General features: G+C 40.3%; 2 protein-coding genes across 2 annotated transcripts in view; one reads left to right on the top strand and one right to left on the bottom strand.

Moving 5' to 3' along the window:
• Positions 1-16,088, top strand: part of hif1an (hypoxia inducible factor 1 subunit alpha inhibitor) — a 68,228-nt gene extending 52,140 nt beyond the window's left edge. The window contains exons 4-8 of the mRNA XM_059640400.1: positions 4,849-4,994; positions 7,866-7,972; positions 9,717-9,780; positions 10,450-10,560; positions 12,229-16,088. Of these exons, the coding sequence (XP_059496383.1) occupies positions 4,849-4,994; positions 7,866-7,972; positions 9,717-9,780; positions 10,450-10,560; positions 12,229-12,273 (473 nt within the window). The 3' untranslated portion in view covers positions 12,274-16,088. The remainder of the gene's footprint in view (positions 1-4,848; positions 4,995-7,865; positions 7,973-9,716; positions 9,781-10,449; positions 10,561-12,228) is intronic.
• A 1,573-nt stretch (positions 16,089-17,661) lies between these two features.
• The window catches only part of LOC125467481 (CUE domain-containing protein 2-A), a 64,156-nt gene continuing 62,895 nt past the window's right edge, over positions 17,662-18,922 (bottom strand). The window contains exon 12 of the mRNA XM_059640398.1: positions 17,662-17,764. Coding sequence (XP_059496381.1) covers positions 17,695-17,764 — 70 coding nt within the window. The 3' untranslated portion in view covers positions 17,662-17,694. The remainder of the gene's footprint in view (positions 17,765-18,922) is intronic.

Raw genomic sequence — 18,922 nt, 5'->3', positions numbered from 1 at the left:
TAAGCAGTAAAACTTCTCCACAGTAACAAAATGTATCAGTTTAAAATCTATGAGGATTAATACTTCTTTATTTAAGTACTGCTGAAGAAGAAAAGATTTGCAGTCTGCGATTTTTGTCTTGCAGTCATCAGAGCAAAGCTCATTAAGACAAAACTAAAAGCCCTGTACTTGAATGTGTGTAGTATTCATAATAAACAAATTGATAACGCACATTGAAGTAAATAAATATGATAATCTTTACAGAGAGGTGACTGCAAAATGAATAGGATCGGATTCTAAATATTGAGTGGTATATGATATGCAGGAAGAATAAAAAGCTAGGCAAAAGATAAAGAGGCAGGACTGTTACTCAAGGGTAACATTGACTAGTAGTAGCTTGAAATGACCTTGATCAGAAATCAAAATGTAGAATCTGTTTGGATGGATGGGAGGAATAGTGAGAAAATAACGAGAAAAAGTCATTAATGGGAGTGGTCTACTGGTCCCTGAACAAATTCACAATGTAGGGCAAAATATACAAGAATAAATATTTGGTCTTTGTAATAAAGGGGTGATAATAATCATGGGTGACTTTAATTACATATAAACTGATAAAATCAAATTGGCAGTGGTGACCTGGGTTAAGAGTTCATACAATGCTTTTGAGAGTTTCTTAAAGTAACGCATTCTGGAACTATCCAGAGAGCAGGTTATATCGGACTTGGTATTGTGTAAGTGATAGAATTAATAATGATCACAGAGTAAAGGTAACCCTAAAGTGAATGCAGTAATGATTGATTGAATTTTACACCCAGTTTGAAGGGGAGAAGAGTGAGACTATAACTAGTATTTTAAACCTGAATAAGTGCAACCATGAGTACACCAAAGTAAGCTAGCTGAAGTGAATTAGTATATTAGGCTAGGGGATTGAGCAATAGAGATGCAATGGGTCATATTTAAAGAGATATTTCAGAATACACAGACTAAATATATTTTTACTATGAAGAATAATTCTAAAGGGAGGAGCCACATCTGCAGGTAATGAAAGAAGTTAGGGGAAGCCTCCAGCAAGTGAAAAGCATATGTTTATGCAAAGATGAGCAGCAGACCAGATAATTAATCAGAATATAAAGATTGTCAGAAAATTACTAAAAGATTAATTGGGGGAAGAATTAAAAGTACAGGGGAAAGCTAGCTAGACATGCAAAAACAAATAGAACTTCTGCCGGTTTTTAAAGAGAACAATAAGTGAGTGCTAGTCCTGTAGAGAGTAAGAATAGGGAGTCTATAGTAGATAATAAGGAAATAGCAGATGAAGTGATAGACGTTGGTTTGAAGTGTGTCTACTTCAATGCCAGGAGCGTCCGGAATAAGGTAGGTGATCTTGCAGCATTGCTTAGTACCTGGGACTTCGATGTTGTGGCCATTTCGGAGACATGGATAGAGCAGGGACAGGAATGGTTGTTGCAGGTTCCGGGATTTAGATGTTTCAGTAAGAACGGAGAAGTTGGTAAAAGGGGGGGAGGTGTGGCATTGTTGGTCAAGGACAGTATTACAGTTGCAGAAAGGATGTTTGGGGACTTGTCAACTGAGGTAGTATGGGCTGAGGTTAGCAACAGGAAAGGAGAGGCCACCCTGTTGGGAGTTTTCTATAGGCCTCCGAATAGTTCCAGAGATGTAGAAGAAAGGATAGCAAAGATGATTCTCGATAGGAGTGAGAGAGACAGGGTAGTTGTCATGGGGGACTTCAACTTTCCAAATATTGACTGGGAACACTATAGTTCGAGTACTATAGATGGGTCAGTTTTTGTCCAGTGTGTACAGGAGGGCTTCCTGACATAGTATGTAGATAGGCCAACAAGGGGCGAAGCCACATTAGATTTGGTACTGGGTAATGAGACTGGCCAGGTGTTAGATTTGGAAGTAGGTGAGCACTTTGGTGATAGCGATCACAATTCTGTTATGTTTACTTTAGTGATGGAAAGGGATAGGTGTATACCACTGGGCAAGAGTTATAGCTGGGGGAAATGCAATTACAATGAGATTAGGCAAGATTTAGGGAGCATAGGATGGGGAAGGAAACTGCAGGGGATGGGCACATTAGAAATGTGGAGCTTATTCAAGGAAAAGCTCCTGTGTGTCCTAGATAAGTATGTACCTGTCAGGCAGGGAGGAAGCTGTACAGCGCGGGAGCTGTGGTTTAAAAAGGAGGTGGAATCTCTGGTCAAGAGGAAGAAGGCAGCTTATGTTAGGATGAGATGTGAAGGCTCAGTTAGTGCGCTTGAGGGCTATGAGGTACCCAGGAAAGACCTAAAGAGAGAGCTCAGAAGAGCCAGGAGGAGACATGAGAAGTTGTTGGCGGGGCGGATCGGATCAGGGTAAACCCTAAGGCTTTCTATAGGTATTTAAGGAATAAAAGAATGACGAAAGTAAGATTAGGGCCAATCAAGGATAGTAGTGTTAAGTTGTGTGTGGAGTCAGAGGATATAGGGGAAGCAGTAAATGAATATTTTTCAACAGTATTCACTCTAGAAAACGACAATGTTGTCAAGGAGAATACTGAGATACAGGCTACTGGACTGGGTGGGATTGAGGTTCACAAGGAAGAGGTATTAGAAAACCTACAGAGGGTGAAGATAGATAAGTCCCCTGGGCCGGATGGGATTTATCCTAGGATCCTCTGGGAAGCCAGGGAGGAGATTGCCGAGCCTTTGGCATTGATCTTTAACTCATCATTGTCTACAGGAATAGTGCCAGATGACTGGAGGATAGCAAATGTGGTTCCCCTGTTCAAGAAGGGGAGTAGAGACAACCCTGGTAATTATAGACCAGTGAGCCTTACCTCAATTGTTGGTAAAGTGTTGGAAAAGGTTATAAGGGATAGGATTTATAATCATCTAGAAAAGAATAAATTGATTGGGGATAGTCAGCACGGTTTTGTGAAGGGAAGGTCGTGTCTCACAAACCTTATTGAGTTCTTTGAGAAGGTGACCAAACAGGTAGATGAGAGTAAACCGGTTGATGTGGTGTATATGGATTTCAAGAAGGCGTTCGATAAGGTTCCCCACAGTAGGTTATTGTACAAAATGAGGAGGAATGGGATTGTGGGAGATATAGCAGTTTGGATCGGAAATTGGCTTGTTGAAAGAAGACAGAGGGTGGTAGTTGATGGGAAATGTTCATCCTGGAGACCAGTTACTAGTGGTGTACCGCAAGAGTTGGTGTTGGGTCCACTGCTGTTTATCATTTTTATGAATGACCTGGATGAGGGCGTAGAAGGATGGGTTAGTAAATTTGCAGACGACACTAAGGTCGGTGGAGTTGTGGATAGTGACGAAGGATGCTGTAGGTTTCAGAGAGACATAGATAAGCTGCAGAGCTGGGCTGAGAGGTGGCAAATGGAGTTTAATGCAGACAAGTGTGAGGTGATGCACTTTGGTAGGAGTAACCGGAAGGCAAAGTACTGGGCTAATGGTAAGATTCTTAGCAGTGTAGATGAGCAGAGAGATCTCGGTGTCCATGTACACAGATCCTTGAAAGTTGCCACCCAGGTTGACAGGGCTGTTAAGAAGGTATACAATGTTTTAGCTTTTATTAATAGAGGGATCGAGTTCCGGAACCAAGAGGTTATGCTGCAGCTGTACAAAACTCTGGTGCGGCCGCACTTGGAGTATTGCGTACAGTTCTGGTCACCACATTATAAGAACGATGTAGAAGCTTTGGAAAGGGTGCAGAGGAGATTTACTAGAATGTTGCCTGGTATGGAGGGAAGGTCTTACGAGGAAAGGCTTGAGGCTGTTTTCATTAGGGAGAAGAAGCTTGAGAGGTGACTTAATTGAAACATATAAAATAATCAGAGGGTTAGATAGGGTGGATAGGGAGAGCCTTTTTCCTAGGATGGTGACGGCGAGCACGAGGGGGCATAGCTTTAAATTGAGGGGTGAAAGATATAGGACAGATGTCAGAGGTAGTTTCTTTACTCAGAGAGTAGTAAGGGAATGGAATGCTTTGCCTGCAACGGTAGTAGATTCGCCAACTTTAGGTACATTTAAGTCGCCATTGGATAAGCATATAGACGTATATGGAATAGTGTAGGTTTGATGAGCTTCAGATCGGTATGACAGGTCAGCATAACATCAAGGGTCGAAGGGCCTGTACTGTGCTGTAACGTACTATGTTCTATGTTAAGATTTTGCCGCTGTCCTTATGGTGTAGATACAGAAAGCATTCTAACAACACCTGTAAATCAGGATCTGGGAGGGAGAGAGGAACTTAATGAAATTCCAATCATGAAGGAAATGGCACTAAAGAAACTGCTGAAGCTGCAGACTGACAAGTTTCCGGGCCAGATGGACATCATCCTAGAATCCACTCAATTAATTCACAAGCTAAATTGTGTGAATATAATAAAGGGACACTAGGTTAAACAGCAGAAATAAAGTTCGGAAATTCTTGATACAATGTTATCAGCTCATGGCATGGACACCTGGGCAGAGCTGCAGAGGTGGAAGCTCTCAAACGACTCAATTTGATGCTGCAATGGGACAACTGTGGGAATCTTTCTAGAATGATAATTTTAAGTTGAACTTTGAATGGCCTTTGCTCACTATTATTTATGTGATGATTGAAGTAAAGGGAAACTTTAATCCTTTTACATAACTTGAAGAAGCAGTGGAATCCAAAAAAAAGTTCCATTGTTGGTTGGTCTGCTACTGATGTTTATTTTAAACAAAAAATATCATTTGAAGTAAACTACTTGAATTAAAAGAGTTACCATCAATAGTACTTCCTGGTGAAATTGGTGCAATTTCTTCTGACCACTTAGTTAGATTGCTACTCCAATGCATTGCTTGTTTTTCTTTCTTCCAGGGAATGTTACACCAGCACACTATGATGAACAGCAGAACTTTTTTGCACAAATTAAAGGTTACAAACGTTGTATTCTGTTTCCACCTGATCAGTTTGATTGTTTATATCCATACCCAGTCCATCACCCATGTGATAGACAGAGCCAGGTAAGATATCCTTTAATCAATTATTCAATTGGAAGTAATTGCATGAACTCGCCACCAAATTTCCCAAAATAAGTTGTTCTTATGTACTGGGGGAATATAAGGAGTAAGAAGCCATTTGGCCCATTAAAATGCTGCTCCTCAGTGATATAATCTGAAGCATAGTGTCAGTATACCCAAGTACACAGGAGACACCAGTTCTGTCATACCACCATCTTTGTCAAACCCCCATCTTTGTCAACCCCCCAACTGTCTTTAAGTTGTAAGTTCCTTGATTAGTCCTGAGAGCACAGAAATTCCCTTCACATAAGGATTGAGTAAATCAAAGATAGTAGGAACTGCATATGCTGGAGAATCTGTGATAACAAGAAGACTCTTTCTGAAGAAGATCTAGGCCCAAAATGTCAGCCTTCCTGCTCCTCTGATGCTGCTTGGCCCGCTGTGTTCGTCCAGCTCTACACCTTGAGTAAATCAAAGCCTTGTTTTCATGAAGATCCCACCTCCTTAATCTCAGCCCTCACCTGAGGCATGGTGGCTAACACCTCAAAGCCTGTCCACCATCTACATTAGTGGGTGTCCCTGCCAATGCCCGAGTGCATATCTCTGTAATTTTTTGTAATTCTCTTTCTTCCTTTAAAATAATCTTTAAGATCCACCTCTTTGGCCAAGATTTTGGTCATCTACCTTAATATCATCCTATTATTCATAGTTTTTGGAAAGGAATTGGATAAGCACCCAAAGGGAAGAAATTTGCAGCCTTTCACAGAGAAATTTCAGAAGTTGGGCTTGTTGGATGTTCCTCTGGTACAGGAGCAACCATAGACATGATGGGCTGAATAGCTTCTTGTTGTGCTGTAATGATTCTAATTCAGATTTTATTTGACAACACTTCGGTGCCATTCCTTCAGGAATTTGATGATGTTAAAGATAGCATATAAATATAAGTTGATAGGAGGAGGACAATCTGAACTCCTTGCACTAAGCAGCATATCATGGCTATCCCACATGTTTTTTCTAAAGATTTTCAACCAGATCCCCTGGTTGCACTCTAAATGCAGATAGGCTACAAACAGTGCTGATTAACTTGATGTAACCTGTTTGATCGTGAGAATGTAAAATGTGAGGCTGGATGAACACAGCAGGCCCAGCAGCATCTCAGGAGCACAAAAGCTGACGTTTCGGGCCTAGACCCTTCATCAGAGAGGGGGATGGGATGAGGGTTCTGGAATAAATGGGGAGAGAGGGGCAGGCGGACCGAAGATGGAGAGAAAAGAAGATAGGTGGAGAGGAGAGTATAGGTGGGGAAGTAGGGAGAAGATAGGTCAGTCCAAGGAAGACGGACAGGTCAAGGAGGTGGGATGAGGTTAGTAGGTAGGAGATGGAGGTGCGGCTTGGGGTGGGAGGAAGGGATGGGTGAGAGGAAGAACAGGTTAGGGAGGCAGAGACAGGCTGGACGGGTTTTGGGATGGAGGGGAAGAGCTGCGCTGGTTGTGTGGTGCAGTGGGGGGAGGGGACGAACCGGGCTGGTTTTGGGATGCGGTGGGGGAAGGGGAGATTTTGAAGCTGGTGAAGTCCACATTGATACCATTGGGATGCAGGGTTCCCAAGCGGAATATGAGTTGCTGTTCCTGCAACCTTCGGATGGCATCATTGTGGCACTGCAGGAGGCCCATGATGGACATGCCATCTAAAGAATGGGAGGGGGAGTGGAAATGGTTCACGACTGGGAGGTGCAGTTGTTTATTGCGAACCGAGCGGAGGTGTTCTGCAAAGCGGTCCCCTCCACCCACTGCATCCCAAAACCAGTCCAGCCTGTCTCTGCCTCCCTAACCTGTTCTTCCTCTCACCCATCCCTTCCTCCCACCCCAAGCCGCACCTCCATCTCCTACCTACTAACCTCATCCCACCTCCATGAACTGTCCGTCTTCCCTGGACTGACCTATCCCCTCCCTACCTCCCCACCTATACTCTCCTCTCCACCTATCTTCTTTTCTCTCCATCTTCAGTCTGCCTCCCCCTCTCTCCCTATTTATTCCAGAACCCTCACCCCATCCCCCTCTCTGATGAGGGGTCTAGGCCTGAAACGTTAGCTTTTGTGCTCCTGAGATGCTGCTGGGCCTGCTGTGTTCATCCAGCCTCACATTTTATTATCTTGGATTCTCCAGCATCTGCAGTTCCCATTATCACTGATCGTGAGAATGGCCAGGGAGCTCTTAGTATTCCTACCCCCGTGCTTTCCTCAGTAGCAACAGTGAGGTGGAAAGTTTAGCTGATCTGCACTTCATACCACTCTTTGAGAGACTAATGTTTCATAGAATGGACGAAGTCAGTTGGTATATCCGATCGCATCAGAATGTTTCCTGAACAAGGAGATATCAAGAAAAAAAACAAAGCTATTTTGTTTGGGCGAGACCAACTAAAGTCTAGTGCAACATTCAGATGTGTTGCTTGCCTCTGTGACTGATGGTAGATAATTACATTCATGCCTAGAGCCATACAGCACAGAAACAGACCCTTCGGCCCAACTAGTTCATGTTGTCCAAGTTTCCCAAACTAAAGTAATCCTACTTGCCTGTCTTTGGCCCATGTCTCTCTAAACCTTTCTTACTCATGTACCCATCCAAATGCCTTTTGAATGTTCTAACTACATCTGCATCTACCACTTCCTTTGGCAGTTCATTCTACACAGAAACCACTCTCTATGTGAAAAAGTTGCCTGTCAAGTCCCATTTAAATCTTTCTCCTCTCATCTTCAAGAAGTTCCCTGGCTTTTTATTTTAATGCAAATAGAATGCACATATTCACACATGCACATGGAACTGTCTTTTTAACCTTGGTAATTGAATTGGATTTCCTCCTTTATTCTTCATCTAGGTGGATTTTGAAAATCCAGATTATGAAAGGTTTCCCAATTTTAGAAACGTTGTAGGATATGAAACAGTGGTTGGACCAGGAGATGTATTGTACATCCCTATGTACTGGTAAGTAAGCATTAAGTTTAACATTCTTACAAACTATTGGAGCAAATTTTCACTCAAAAAGAAATTCATTGTTGGATGTTAGGTTAAGTTATTGGAAATTAAAGCAACATATAAACGATGTTTTCAGGCACAAATGGGAAGCAGAAACAGCATGTCCTGAATCAAATCAAATCAAAAATTTGCTCCATGCATTGGTTAAGCTGTAATTGATATGGAAGACTTTACATTTTCCTTAAACAATGGTGGTAGGTGCAGTAAGGAAATCCTGTGAAATGGAAATCGGGTACACAGGGGCCTTTGGCATTTGACCTGAAATTTAAAGAAAAAATGTGTCATTTTTGTTCTGTTCGCAATCCTGTGGTGAATTTCTTCATCAAGTGAATCTAAGCAGAATCACGTGATTTTAAAGTATAAAATCTACACCAGTTATAGTTCATCAGAATAATTTATTAGATTAATCAATGAATATAGTTTGATTATGTGACTGTAAAGGAACTTAACAAATCATTAAACATCAATCTGCTGACTGTCTTACAATATGGTAAACAATTAAGATCTAAATGAGGTAAATAGTTAATCTGATTTATTGATGTTGGTCAAGTGATAACCAGTGTATCAGGAGAAACTCCCTGCTTTCATTCAAATGTTTCCACAGGGACCCTTGCGTCCTAAAAAAACTGGCTGGAGCATCAGATGAAAGTCTTGTCTCAATGACTGTACTTCAAGCAGTGAAACTTTCATTCAATACTGATAGATTTGTCTGATCAAATCATGTTCTGAACTTCTGGAAGAGGCTCACATTGGATTTGAAAACATTACTCGGCTTTCTGATGGTTGCTATTGTTATTTTAAATTACTCTTCTACTTCCAGGCTGTTACAGGAATTTTGATTTGTTTTTAATATATGCCATTTGAACTCTTTAAGTAATACTCAGCCGTGATAGATTTCTGCCCCTCAGACGTGGGCTGGGACTAGGTAGAGCATGAATGAAAGACAGATTCCTTACTGATTCCTTAATTGGTACTGCCACAGCTACTACTGCTGATAGCATCGGAGGTGAAACACATATTATGGCAAGAGTGATATATTCTTGTACAATAAAAACCTTTTTACTTCAATTTCTGGTGAATTATATACCTGTAGTGATAACGTCAGTTTCCATAATTCCCTTGCTTCCTTAAGGTTCCTTGCAAGATCTTCAACAGATGCTCTGTACCCCAGAATTTTGGTTGTGTCACTTTGCTGTATTACAGAGTAGATGCATTCATGTCTAGAATTTTTTTTAAAGAGTGATTTCTCTCAATTTTATAATGTGCCTACTATGGAAGAGAAAAGCACACTAGGCCAAGGATCTGCCTAGACAGATTTGGCAGCGATCACAAGAGGACACTAAAATTCTACCCAGCAGTGGCTGCCTAAAGAGTGGGAACTCCCCCTTGTATCCCTCTTCCTTCCCCAGCCTGTGGAGATTGTTGAAATCTCCAGCACTTCTGCATATCAGACAAGATTATGAATCAGACTCAATCTGGAGTCCAGTTGTGAGTGTGTTACTACCTGGCAACTTGACCTCCAAAAATAGATCACAATGACACCTTCCAAACATGGTTTTATGCAAAACTGGGTGAGGATGAATTGGCAGCTAATAACAATGATTTATTATATTCTAACAATATGTTGTTGCTGGTAATCCTTAATATTGTTCTACATTAGTGCCACCATTGTAATAATTTAAATTAATTACAGGTGGCATCATATTGAATCATTGCTTAATGGAGGAATCACTATTACTGTCAACTTCTGGTACAAGGTAAGTGTAGCAAGAGACAAATTTATATTCTTATATTCAGCCATTTCAAGTCAAGTTCTTGAATATGTTGTACTGTTCCAAATCTTTGCCAACATTTCCAGGAATTCTTTCAGTCAGGTTCTACTCCATACCAAATTAACTTATATCAAAATCACTGTGCCATCTTCACCTTTCTCAGTCTGGCTGCAGCCTTTGACAAGGATGACCACGCCATCCTTCTCCCAATGCCTCCCTTTTGTTGTTCAGCTTGTTGAGAATGCCGTCAGTTGGACCATTTGCATTGGAGAGACTGTATAAATATGCATTGTATTGTTCAAACAGAAATACCAGTTTAAAACTGCTACGTCATGTTTTTTTTTTCATGCAGTGTAGAAGAGCAGTAGTCTCTATTGTCCGACAACTGAAACCAGCAACTGTTGGGCATTGAATGGTGTAAGCCATTCAAATGTTCTGTTTGTAAAGATAATGTATCAGTGAAAAAAATTATTTTCATTAAGAGATAAGGTTGAGTCAAGCTCTTCTAACATGTCATGCTGTTAAATCCACACAAATGCAGTGTACATGTAATATTTGAACTTTGAAGTACTTCTGATGTTGACAGGTTAAATCGATTTTCAAACAACAGTGCAGTGGAGCAAAGCTGCTACTAATGTTTCTGTTTATTTTAAGGGTGCACCAACTCCAAAGAGGATTGAGTATCCATTGAAATCCCATCAGAAGGTTGCAATTATGAGGAATATAGAAAAAATGCTGGGAGAAGCTCTAGGAGAGCCACAAGAGGTAAATGTTCAGCTGCTCCATGTTTATTCTTAATAATTCAATGCAAACTAGCAGCAGGCAGCATGAAACACCGTTAACGTAGGGACACAGTGCAACCAAGCAGACCTACCTGGTTTACAGCCTTTAGTAACAATACTCGTCTTTAACAGAAACCATTTATTGGTTTTATTCATCCTCAGGATGTGGGAGTCACTGGCAAGACCAACATTATTATCCATATCTAATTTTCCTTGAAGATATAGTGATTGAGCAGTCTTCTTGAGCAGTGCATTTCAGAGAGCAAGTAAAAGTTAACTGAAGCCAAAATATACAGACCTCACAAACTAAAGACGACAGATTTCCTTACAGAAAAGACATAGGTGAACTAGGTAGATTTTTCCATCAATCCAGTAGCTCACTATTACCATTACAGATATCTTTTTAAATTCCAGACTTATTTTCTGAGCTAAATTTCTATTTCCCAGTTAATGTTGTAGGGATTGAAGTCTTGTTAGTCCAATCCACTGGACTGCAGCACCCATTTATGATTAATGAATAAAACGCCCCAAGCTGCTTCATGGGCCCATTACAAAAAAAAAGTGACACCAAGTCACATGTGATATTCGATCAAATGATCTCACATAATTGCTGTTTCTGATTTATTTTGTCTATTACAATTTTTAACTCCGGAGTAATCATGTGGTATGGGTCTTAGCCATTTGCTGAAAATTCTCTACATAAAACAGCGCAGTAACCTTTACCTGCTTGGTGAGCAAAGCAAAAAGAAACTTGTGTTTACTGAAATACGTAGAAAAAGTGATAACTTCTGAATTATACTTTTAAGCATGCTCTCAAACAGGGCCTTGATTCAACATTTTCATTTCAAAAATAGCACCTGTGACCTGTGGAAGAATAATTAAAGCATAAAAAGAGATTAGATGTAAAATGTAGCTAATGCTTAGAATTGGAGGTTGGAATGATGGGAAAATAGGTCAAGTAAGATATTTGTGACAAACTGTTGCAAGACTGCAGAAAGTTTAGATCAAGTTGTGCAATGTTGACCACAAGTTTAAGACACATTCTGAAGAAGGGTCTTGACCCGAAACATCAAACTTTCCTGCTCTTCTGATGCTGCTTGGCCTGCTGTGTTCATCCAGGTTCACACCGTGTTATCTCACAATCCATAACGGTGTGTTTGCCTTGTTTTTGTCCTCATTGGAGACCACAGATCTGACCTTTTGTCAGCATTGGCTTCCGGTGATATAACGAATAGAGTCTCTTTGCCTCAAAGTCTGAACATTTAATGTGTGATTAAGTTAGTTTCCTTGGCACCATCACTCCCTCAGTACTATGTGGACTTTCAGGCTCAGTATGTTCTGAAATGCTGGAGTGGAGCTTGAGCCCTGATTTTCTGACCTGGGTGACAATGTTCCCAACTGAGTGAAAAACACACTGAAACAAGTGTAGAACAGTACTACATAAATCAATGACAGAACAAGAAGTATGCATCCCCATTACGCTCATAATAAGAATTGGAAAACAGGGTATCAGCGGTGCAGAGTACGTAACTTGTAAAGTTATTATGCAGATTTACTTATAAATATACATTATACAAGCACCTTGCATGATCCACAGGTTCCCATTTATTTGGGTGGTATCCTAATTCCTATTTATTTTCTTCCTTGATAGGTTGGGCCATTATTAAACATGATGATAAAAGGCCGATATGATTAACAATCATCCTGTCAACTGTTCAGCAACACTTTCTTGGAGGAAATGGCACCAGACTGAGCATATTGTATACAAGCATTACACGCCCGGACTGAATGCAGATGCAGGAAATTCTTCCTCTTGTTCAAAGTTGGCTGCCATTGATTGTTGAAATGAATTTTTATATCCGCCATCTGTGTGCCTGTCAGACAGAAGATACTGCCAACTGAAGTCTGATATCAATTGATTGGCACATTGCCCTAGATACGTTGTAGCACTGAGTGTGTATGTAGACCACATACCACCAATTTATATGGTTTGAAGTTTCTTCTTGAAACAGAAACAAAACTGAGCGCTTTGTGCTGATTCTATTGGAATGGTGGTAATTGGCTAAATGCTGTTGGTTTCTTTGCATGACTCTGAAACAAGAGAAGGCTCCTCCATAGTTGAGCTTATAAATTGGCTACTTTTGGTTTTAATAGCTCATAATTTATGATCAATTCCTGTGACATACACTCATGTCTTAAAATACTAGATTTGAAATATTAAAAGGTGGCAGAGGCACACAGCACCCAAACTGAAATGCTGTCAGCAAGTTGGGGATACATGTTTCACCATCTTGGGTTGAATGTCGGGTTGAAAGTCAGACTTTGATGTTCTGCACAACATTCATCAAATGTTTGTGATCCAGAGCAGAGTACAAATCTGTGTCCTAGTGATGTAATGTCGCAGTGTTGATTATTATTCTGTTACCCAGCCAAATCTTAGTGCTATTTTGAGGAACTGTATAATGAAACCATCATTTTCGGAATCTCTGGTTGCTCTTCTATAATTTAGTTTTGGAGCATTCTGACATGTTTAATGTTTTTCTGTCTCTTACTATCTCTCTCTCTTTCTATCTGTCTGTCGCTTTGACTCTTTCTCTCTCTCTCTGTCCCTTTCTTCCTCTGTCTGTATTTTTCTCTCTCTCTCTCTCTCTCTCTCTCTCTCTCTTCTCCCCCACCCCCCGCTGTCTTTCCCTATCCTCTTCTCACCATACTATCTCCGCACACTAGTATCTGATCACAAACCACACTTTGTACATGTGTATTTTCAGTTTTAATCAGAGATTTTATACAAAACCTGATGACAACAACAGTGCTTGGTGGAGGTTTAATATCATATTCTACATCACAATGTCAGCTTCAAATCAAGAAACAATCTGGCTGTAGACTGTAAAACCTAAATCTTAGCCTGCTTTACTTCCCACCTGAACAACCTTAAAATCAAAGAAAAAACAAAATGCTGTTGGAGTTGGAAATCTGAACAAAACGCAGAGAACACTGCATTCAGCAGCTCACAGAGCATCTGTGGAGCAAACAGACCAAATGTTTTCAATACCAAAAATGCCTGTTAGTTTGTTTTATTTAATTTGAGGTAATCTTCACTTCACGTATAATTGTCTTTGCCTAAGGATAACATCACTTACTACTCAGTCTGTCCCAGCAGGCGACTCAGTCTGTTGAAGCAGACACGCTCTTACTTATGATAGAATTAATAAGAGGCTTTCTAAAATAATTTTTTTTTCTCATTAACTGCATATATGCCTTTTACTCAAGGGGGGGGGGGCTAAAGTTTTTTTCTGTCATTACCAATGAAAGAATGTACATTTGTGGTGTAATAAGAATATTAATGATCACTTCTTCATACCTCCTGCTAAGTTAGATGTACCTACAATCTGAATGCTACCTCTTGAAAGATGGTCACAATTCAGTGTGGAATTCCTCTTTAGATGGCACATTAGGAGGGAAACTAAGCACTGCTCACGTGTTTCTTTTTTCAGCCACTGCATAATCAGAAACCAAGTAAACAAGTAGGTGCAGCTGAGATCATTCATCCCCTGTTTTTTAAATTTAAAAATTTAAAAGTGCTTCTTATGGTTCAATTTGCTCTGTCCTTAATAGAGGAAAGTCAGACCCTGTCCCACATCCCCACTCCCATCTCTCTCCTTCCTCAAAGTGTCATTGCTGATGATCAGCTACTGAAGTCGAGTTGACTCTTCTTTTGATGTCTCTGTCCTCTTGGTAATCCATGAGGTTGATAACAGAATTGTGAGATTGTATCCATCGAGAAGGGTTTAACAAGCTGGAGGTTTTCTCTCTCTGGAGGAAATAAAAGTGAGAAGTGACTTGATGTCTACAATTGCCAAGAGGTTTTCTAAGGTAGACCCAGAGAAAGTGTTTCTAATTGTATGGGAGAGCAAAACTAGGGGGTCATAAGCGTAAGATGGTCATGTATTAACCAGTAAAACGTACTTGCCCCAAGTGTTGACACTGTTGAACTTTGAGGGAATTTAATGTATCTGAGAGAGAGAAAGAGGCAAAAAGATCTGCTGAGGTGGGAGAAAGCCCCCTTAATCAGGAACCCACCAAGCAAGGAAGTGGAGCCCCTCATCCTGTGACATCTGTATGTTTGCGATGTTACTGACTGAGCATTGATGGGTCACAGAGAGCTGATTAATCAGACCTATCAGGAATAAGTTTCTTCCTCACTGCAACCCTGTCAGATTGACAGGGGGGGGCGGGGTGGAATATAAACACTGCTGGTTGAATCATTCTGGTGGCTAAACACTTCTGTAATTGGAAATCCCTCGAAAGTAACAAAATGGAAAGGCTTTTCTTATTTTAAGCTAATGTGTGGCCTTACACAGTTCCCTTTCTAACTTAGAACAAAAGCACTTTGAGATAGCCACTGGAAAATCTCATCAGAAACCAACAGCGTTTTTACTTTAACTGCCTTCACACCAGCAAATTACTGTTTGTCCTGCCTTTTGAAAGAGGCTAATAGTGCTGGTGGAGAGACAGAGAGCATGCACAAGAGAATATCTCTCACTGTCTCACATAATGCAAATGTCTTGATGCTGAAGCAGGTGTGAACTGTGGTTAGTTAGCCTTTCAAAGCATTTCAATTGAAAGCTTTTTATGATGTTTTCTTTGGGTGAAATTTGACAGTCTCTGATTTTGTGCATGGCTGCTGACTTTTTTTTTGCCCTGTAAGTAACAAACATGGGACTGTATTTTGGCCTTGATGATTTTGGTGATTGTGAACAAAACAATTTTTTTAAACATTGTGGTTATAGTTTCGGACAAGAACACAAAAAGAGCAATTTATCAAGATTTATTTTTCAAAACAGTGACTGTTATACGTTGGCCTGTAACTTCAGAAGCTATCCGGTGTATTCCATCACTGAGCTATGTAAAGAAGTTCACTGAGTGACAAACGCTTCATTCTAAGACTGAAACATCCTATACCAGACACACTTCAATTCTGATGCACCCTCAATTATTCTATCATTAGATAGTATCCACAATTGCTATCCATAAAATTATTTTCCCTTTGTGAAAAGGACAGTGCTCAATTTCTGAAACTTGCACAGGTGAATTGGGAGGTCAGAATATACACACCATCCCATGTATCTTTCCTGGAATTTTTGTTTTAAGCATTTCCTAGAGAAAGTATTGGATTCACAAGCACGAAGATTGACCTTGATCAGCAATTCTAAATGTGTGTGGGAAAATTTCTAGCTAGATTGTTTTGCTACAATCAATTCCCACCACGCCCCCAACACACACACATGCACTCCCACACGCTCACACACACACACACACACCAACTCACCTACAAATATATTTCATAAGCCTAACATAATAATCTTAATTAATGTCTGGTATATACCTGACATGTATAGTTTAAATTTCTGTATAAAATGTTCCAATTGATCATTTTTTTAAAACCCCATTGTTTTGCAGTAATTCTGTTAATGATATGTGTGTAAATTGTCCAAGGCATAAACTATTGAAGATCAATATTGGCTGTTAGTGTTTTGAGTGAATGATTTAATAGTTAAAATCCACTGATATAATGCTGAACCATTCAGAATGTATGAATCCCAGCTCTTGCTAAGTTTGTTAACTCAGCTGGGACATTGTGCATTCGTGAAACATAGAACAGTTCAGAACAGGAATAGGCCCTTTGGCCCATGATATTGTGCTGAACATAACGCCATATTAAACTAATCCCTTCTTCCTGCCCTTTATCCATATTTCTTCATTCCTTGCGTATTCATCTGCTTGTCTAAAAGTCCCTTAAACACCCCAATCGTGTCTGCCTTCATCACCAGCCAGTGATTCAGGTCAAACAGGGGATTCTAATCCATGGAATTCCACTTTTCAATTTACCTTTTTATAAAGTAATTCCCTTAATGGGAAATGGAAAATGAGCCCAATGGATGGTAAGGCCAGAGTTTGAAATCACTATTTGCAAACAACAGGCTTCTAAGATAAAAAGTGAGCGGGTTAAAGGAATGAGGGGTCAGAAGGAAGGTTCACAGTATTGAACAAGGACCCACAGGTAACAACAACTCAGCTGAATGTGAGCAGGATGCCCCACAAAGCATTGGAATCCAGAGGGCAGGTTTGATTCCTTTCCCCCTCGGCCTCATCATTAAGATGGTTGAAATCCAAGCTCAATGCAGCCTGATGGATGGGTTGTTGCCATTCAGGACATTTAGTAACAGGCACCTCCCAGTCATTAATGCCAAACCTGACATGCTTCAAGAGGAGTTCCAGAGTGACCTGGACTACGTATCGGTGACATCTATGAACGCTAGAGGAATTATGGTGGGGATGTCTCCAGATTCATTGGGAGAAGCAGCAAACAAATGCTACTCTGATTTTGAAGACAGCTCTACAAGTATTTGGGAAAAACCCCTGCAGAATCAACTTCAATTAATTAGACACTCAAATAGTGCCTCCTTCCCAGATCTCGTTTACTCAACCCTCAAATAACCACCATTCTAGGAGAGGACAAAGAAAGCACTTCAAAGAGGTAAACTGCGGGCAATGATTAAATTTAAATATTTCCTCTGTCAATTGGATACAGTTTCATAACTCTGGTTCCTTGCACAAATGACCAATTAATTTGAAGAACAATTGTATGCAAATGAAACCTTACCATGTCTTCATTCCAAGATCTACTTTACACTGGACAATCACTGGATAACTGTGAGGAAAGGGAGACTTAGAAACTTGTCTTGCTCCCTCCCTCATTCAGGGCCAGTTTGCAATGGATGAATATACGCCATTCTTAATACTTGAAATTCAGAATAATTGTAATTTCACATGTATTCACTCAAAGGACAGACTTGATGATTTTTAAAATGCTTTTTATTGTGTCAAAAACTTTCTGGAAACCAGTGGAGGGAGCACCTAGTGGCTGGATGGTCTAAATTGAATGTTTCAATTCCTCTTCCACCAAACCCCCCTCCTCCCCACCTTAATCAAAACAGTTGAGCCCACTGATTCAGTCGCTTCCTCAACGTTCTTCATGTAGTCTCCGTCTGTTTCTAGACTTCATCTCTTGAACAGGTCCTTTTGATGAAGGATTCTATCTTTATATAATCTAAACTTAACCCTTCCGATGCTGCAGCGTCAAAATATCATCTTCAATGATGCTGAATGGTGTAGCAAGGTCATACCTACAAACACAGACCAGACAGGTGATTGGTGACTGGGAGTCCAGAACAAAAGGACAGAAACTTAAATTTCGAACTAGGCCACTCAGGGTGACATCAAGACACATTTTCTCTCACAAAAGATTTTGGAAATCCAGAACTCTTCCCCACAAAAATAAATGCGTCTGGGCTTCAATGGTGAATGAAGAATTCTAAACTGATTATTCTGGGATAAGGATAGCAAGGGGCAAGCAAAAGAAATGGTGGTAAAGTACAAACTAGCTGTGATCTACTTTTCTGAAGAAGGGTCTTGGCCCGAAACGTTAGCTTTCCTGCTCCTCTGGGATGCTGCTTGGCCTGCTGCGTTCATCCAGCTCTACACCTTGTTATCTGTGATCTACTTGACTGGTGGCATAAGTTCAAGGAGCTGAATAGCCTTCTCCTGTGAGATGCAACGTGACATAATCAGAAGTAAGCAACATATTTAGGGGGAAAGTTAAAGAAAGAACATTGATATTCAACAAAAATCAATTATCATTTCTAGGCCGATTTATTCATTAAACAGCTGCGTGGTTTTAAACGTCTATCAGACAATTAGCCTGGGGCCTCATGATCACTTCCGGAAATGTAACCTTCTCTCCTTCAACAATGAAGGACTGGAAAATGAGACTAACAATAACAATAGTGAGACTGGCCTATTTCATACAAATTGCCTAACAGTGGAAATGTCTTTTATGTGTCCCTGTGGTAACTGACTACATCTAGTGGCTACTGACTAGTTATCAGTCTGGACTGTGAGTAGAGACAAAATATTCGAGAGATAAGACTGAACACTCACTCCCAAATAACATACAAGGAGAAATATTTAGCATTTACATAGTGCCTTTCATGATCTTAGAGCATTTTCAAGCCAATTAAATCCCTCTAAAGTGCTATCACATGTATAATGTGGAAAACAAGCCAGTCAATTTGTGCACAGCACATACTGTAATGTGATATTTTTATTAATGTGGATTTCCTCAGAAATACAGGAACAATAGGTCAGTTCAAAGGCATTTAGGGATGGATAACAAGTTCTGGCCTTGCCAGCTATGCCCACATCCCATCAAAGAATATCGAAAATAAAAATACTATTGGTCAGGGGGCCAGGACGAACTCTGCTGCTCTTCAAAATAGTAGCAT

This window comes from Stegostoma tigrinum, chromosome 37 (genome assembly GCF_030684315.1).
Source record: "Stegostoma tigrinum isolate sSteTig4 chromosome 37, sSteTig4.hap1, whole genome shotgun sequence".
Taxonomy (NCBI): domain Eukaryota; kingdom Metazoa; phylum Chordata; class Chondrichthyes; order Orectolobiformes; family Stegostomatidae; genus Stegostoma; species Stegostoma tigrinum.
The sequence above is the reverse complement of the archived record's forward strand: the minus strand, read 5'-3'. Positions and strand labels throughout refer to the sequence as shown.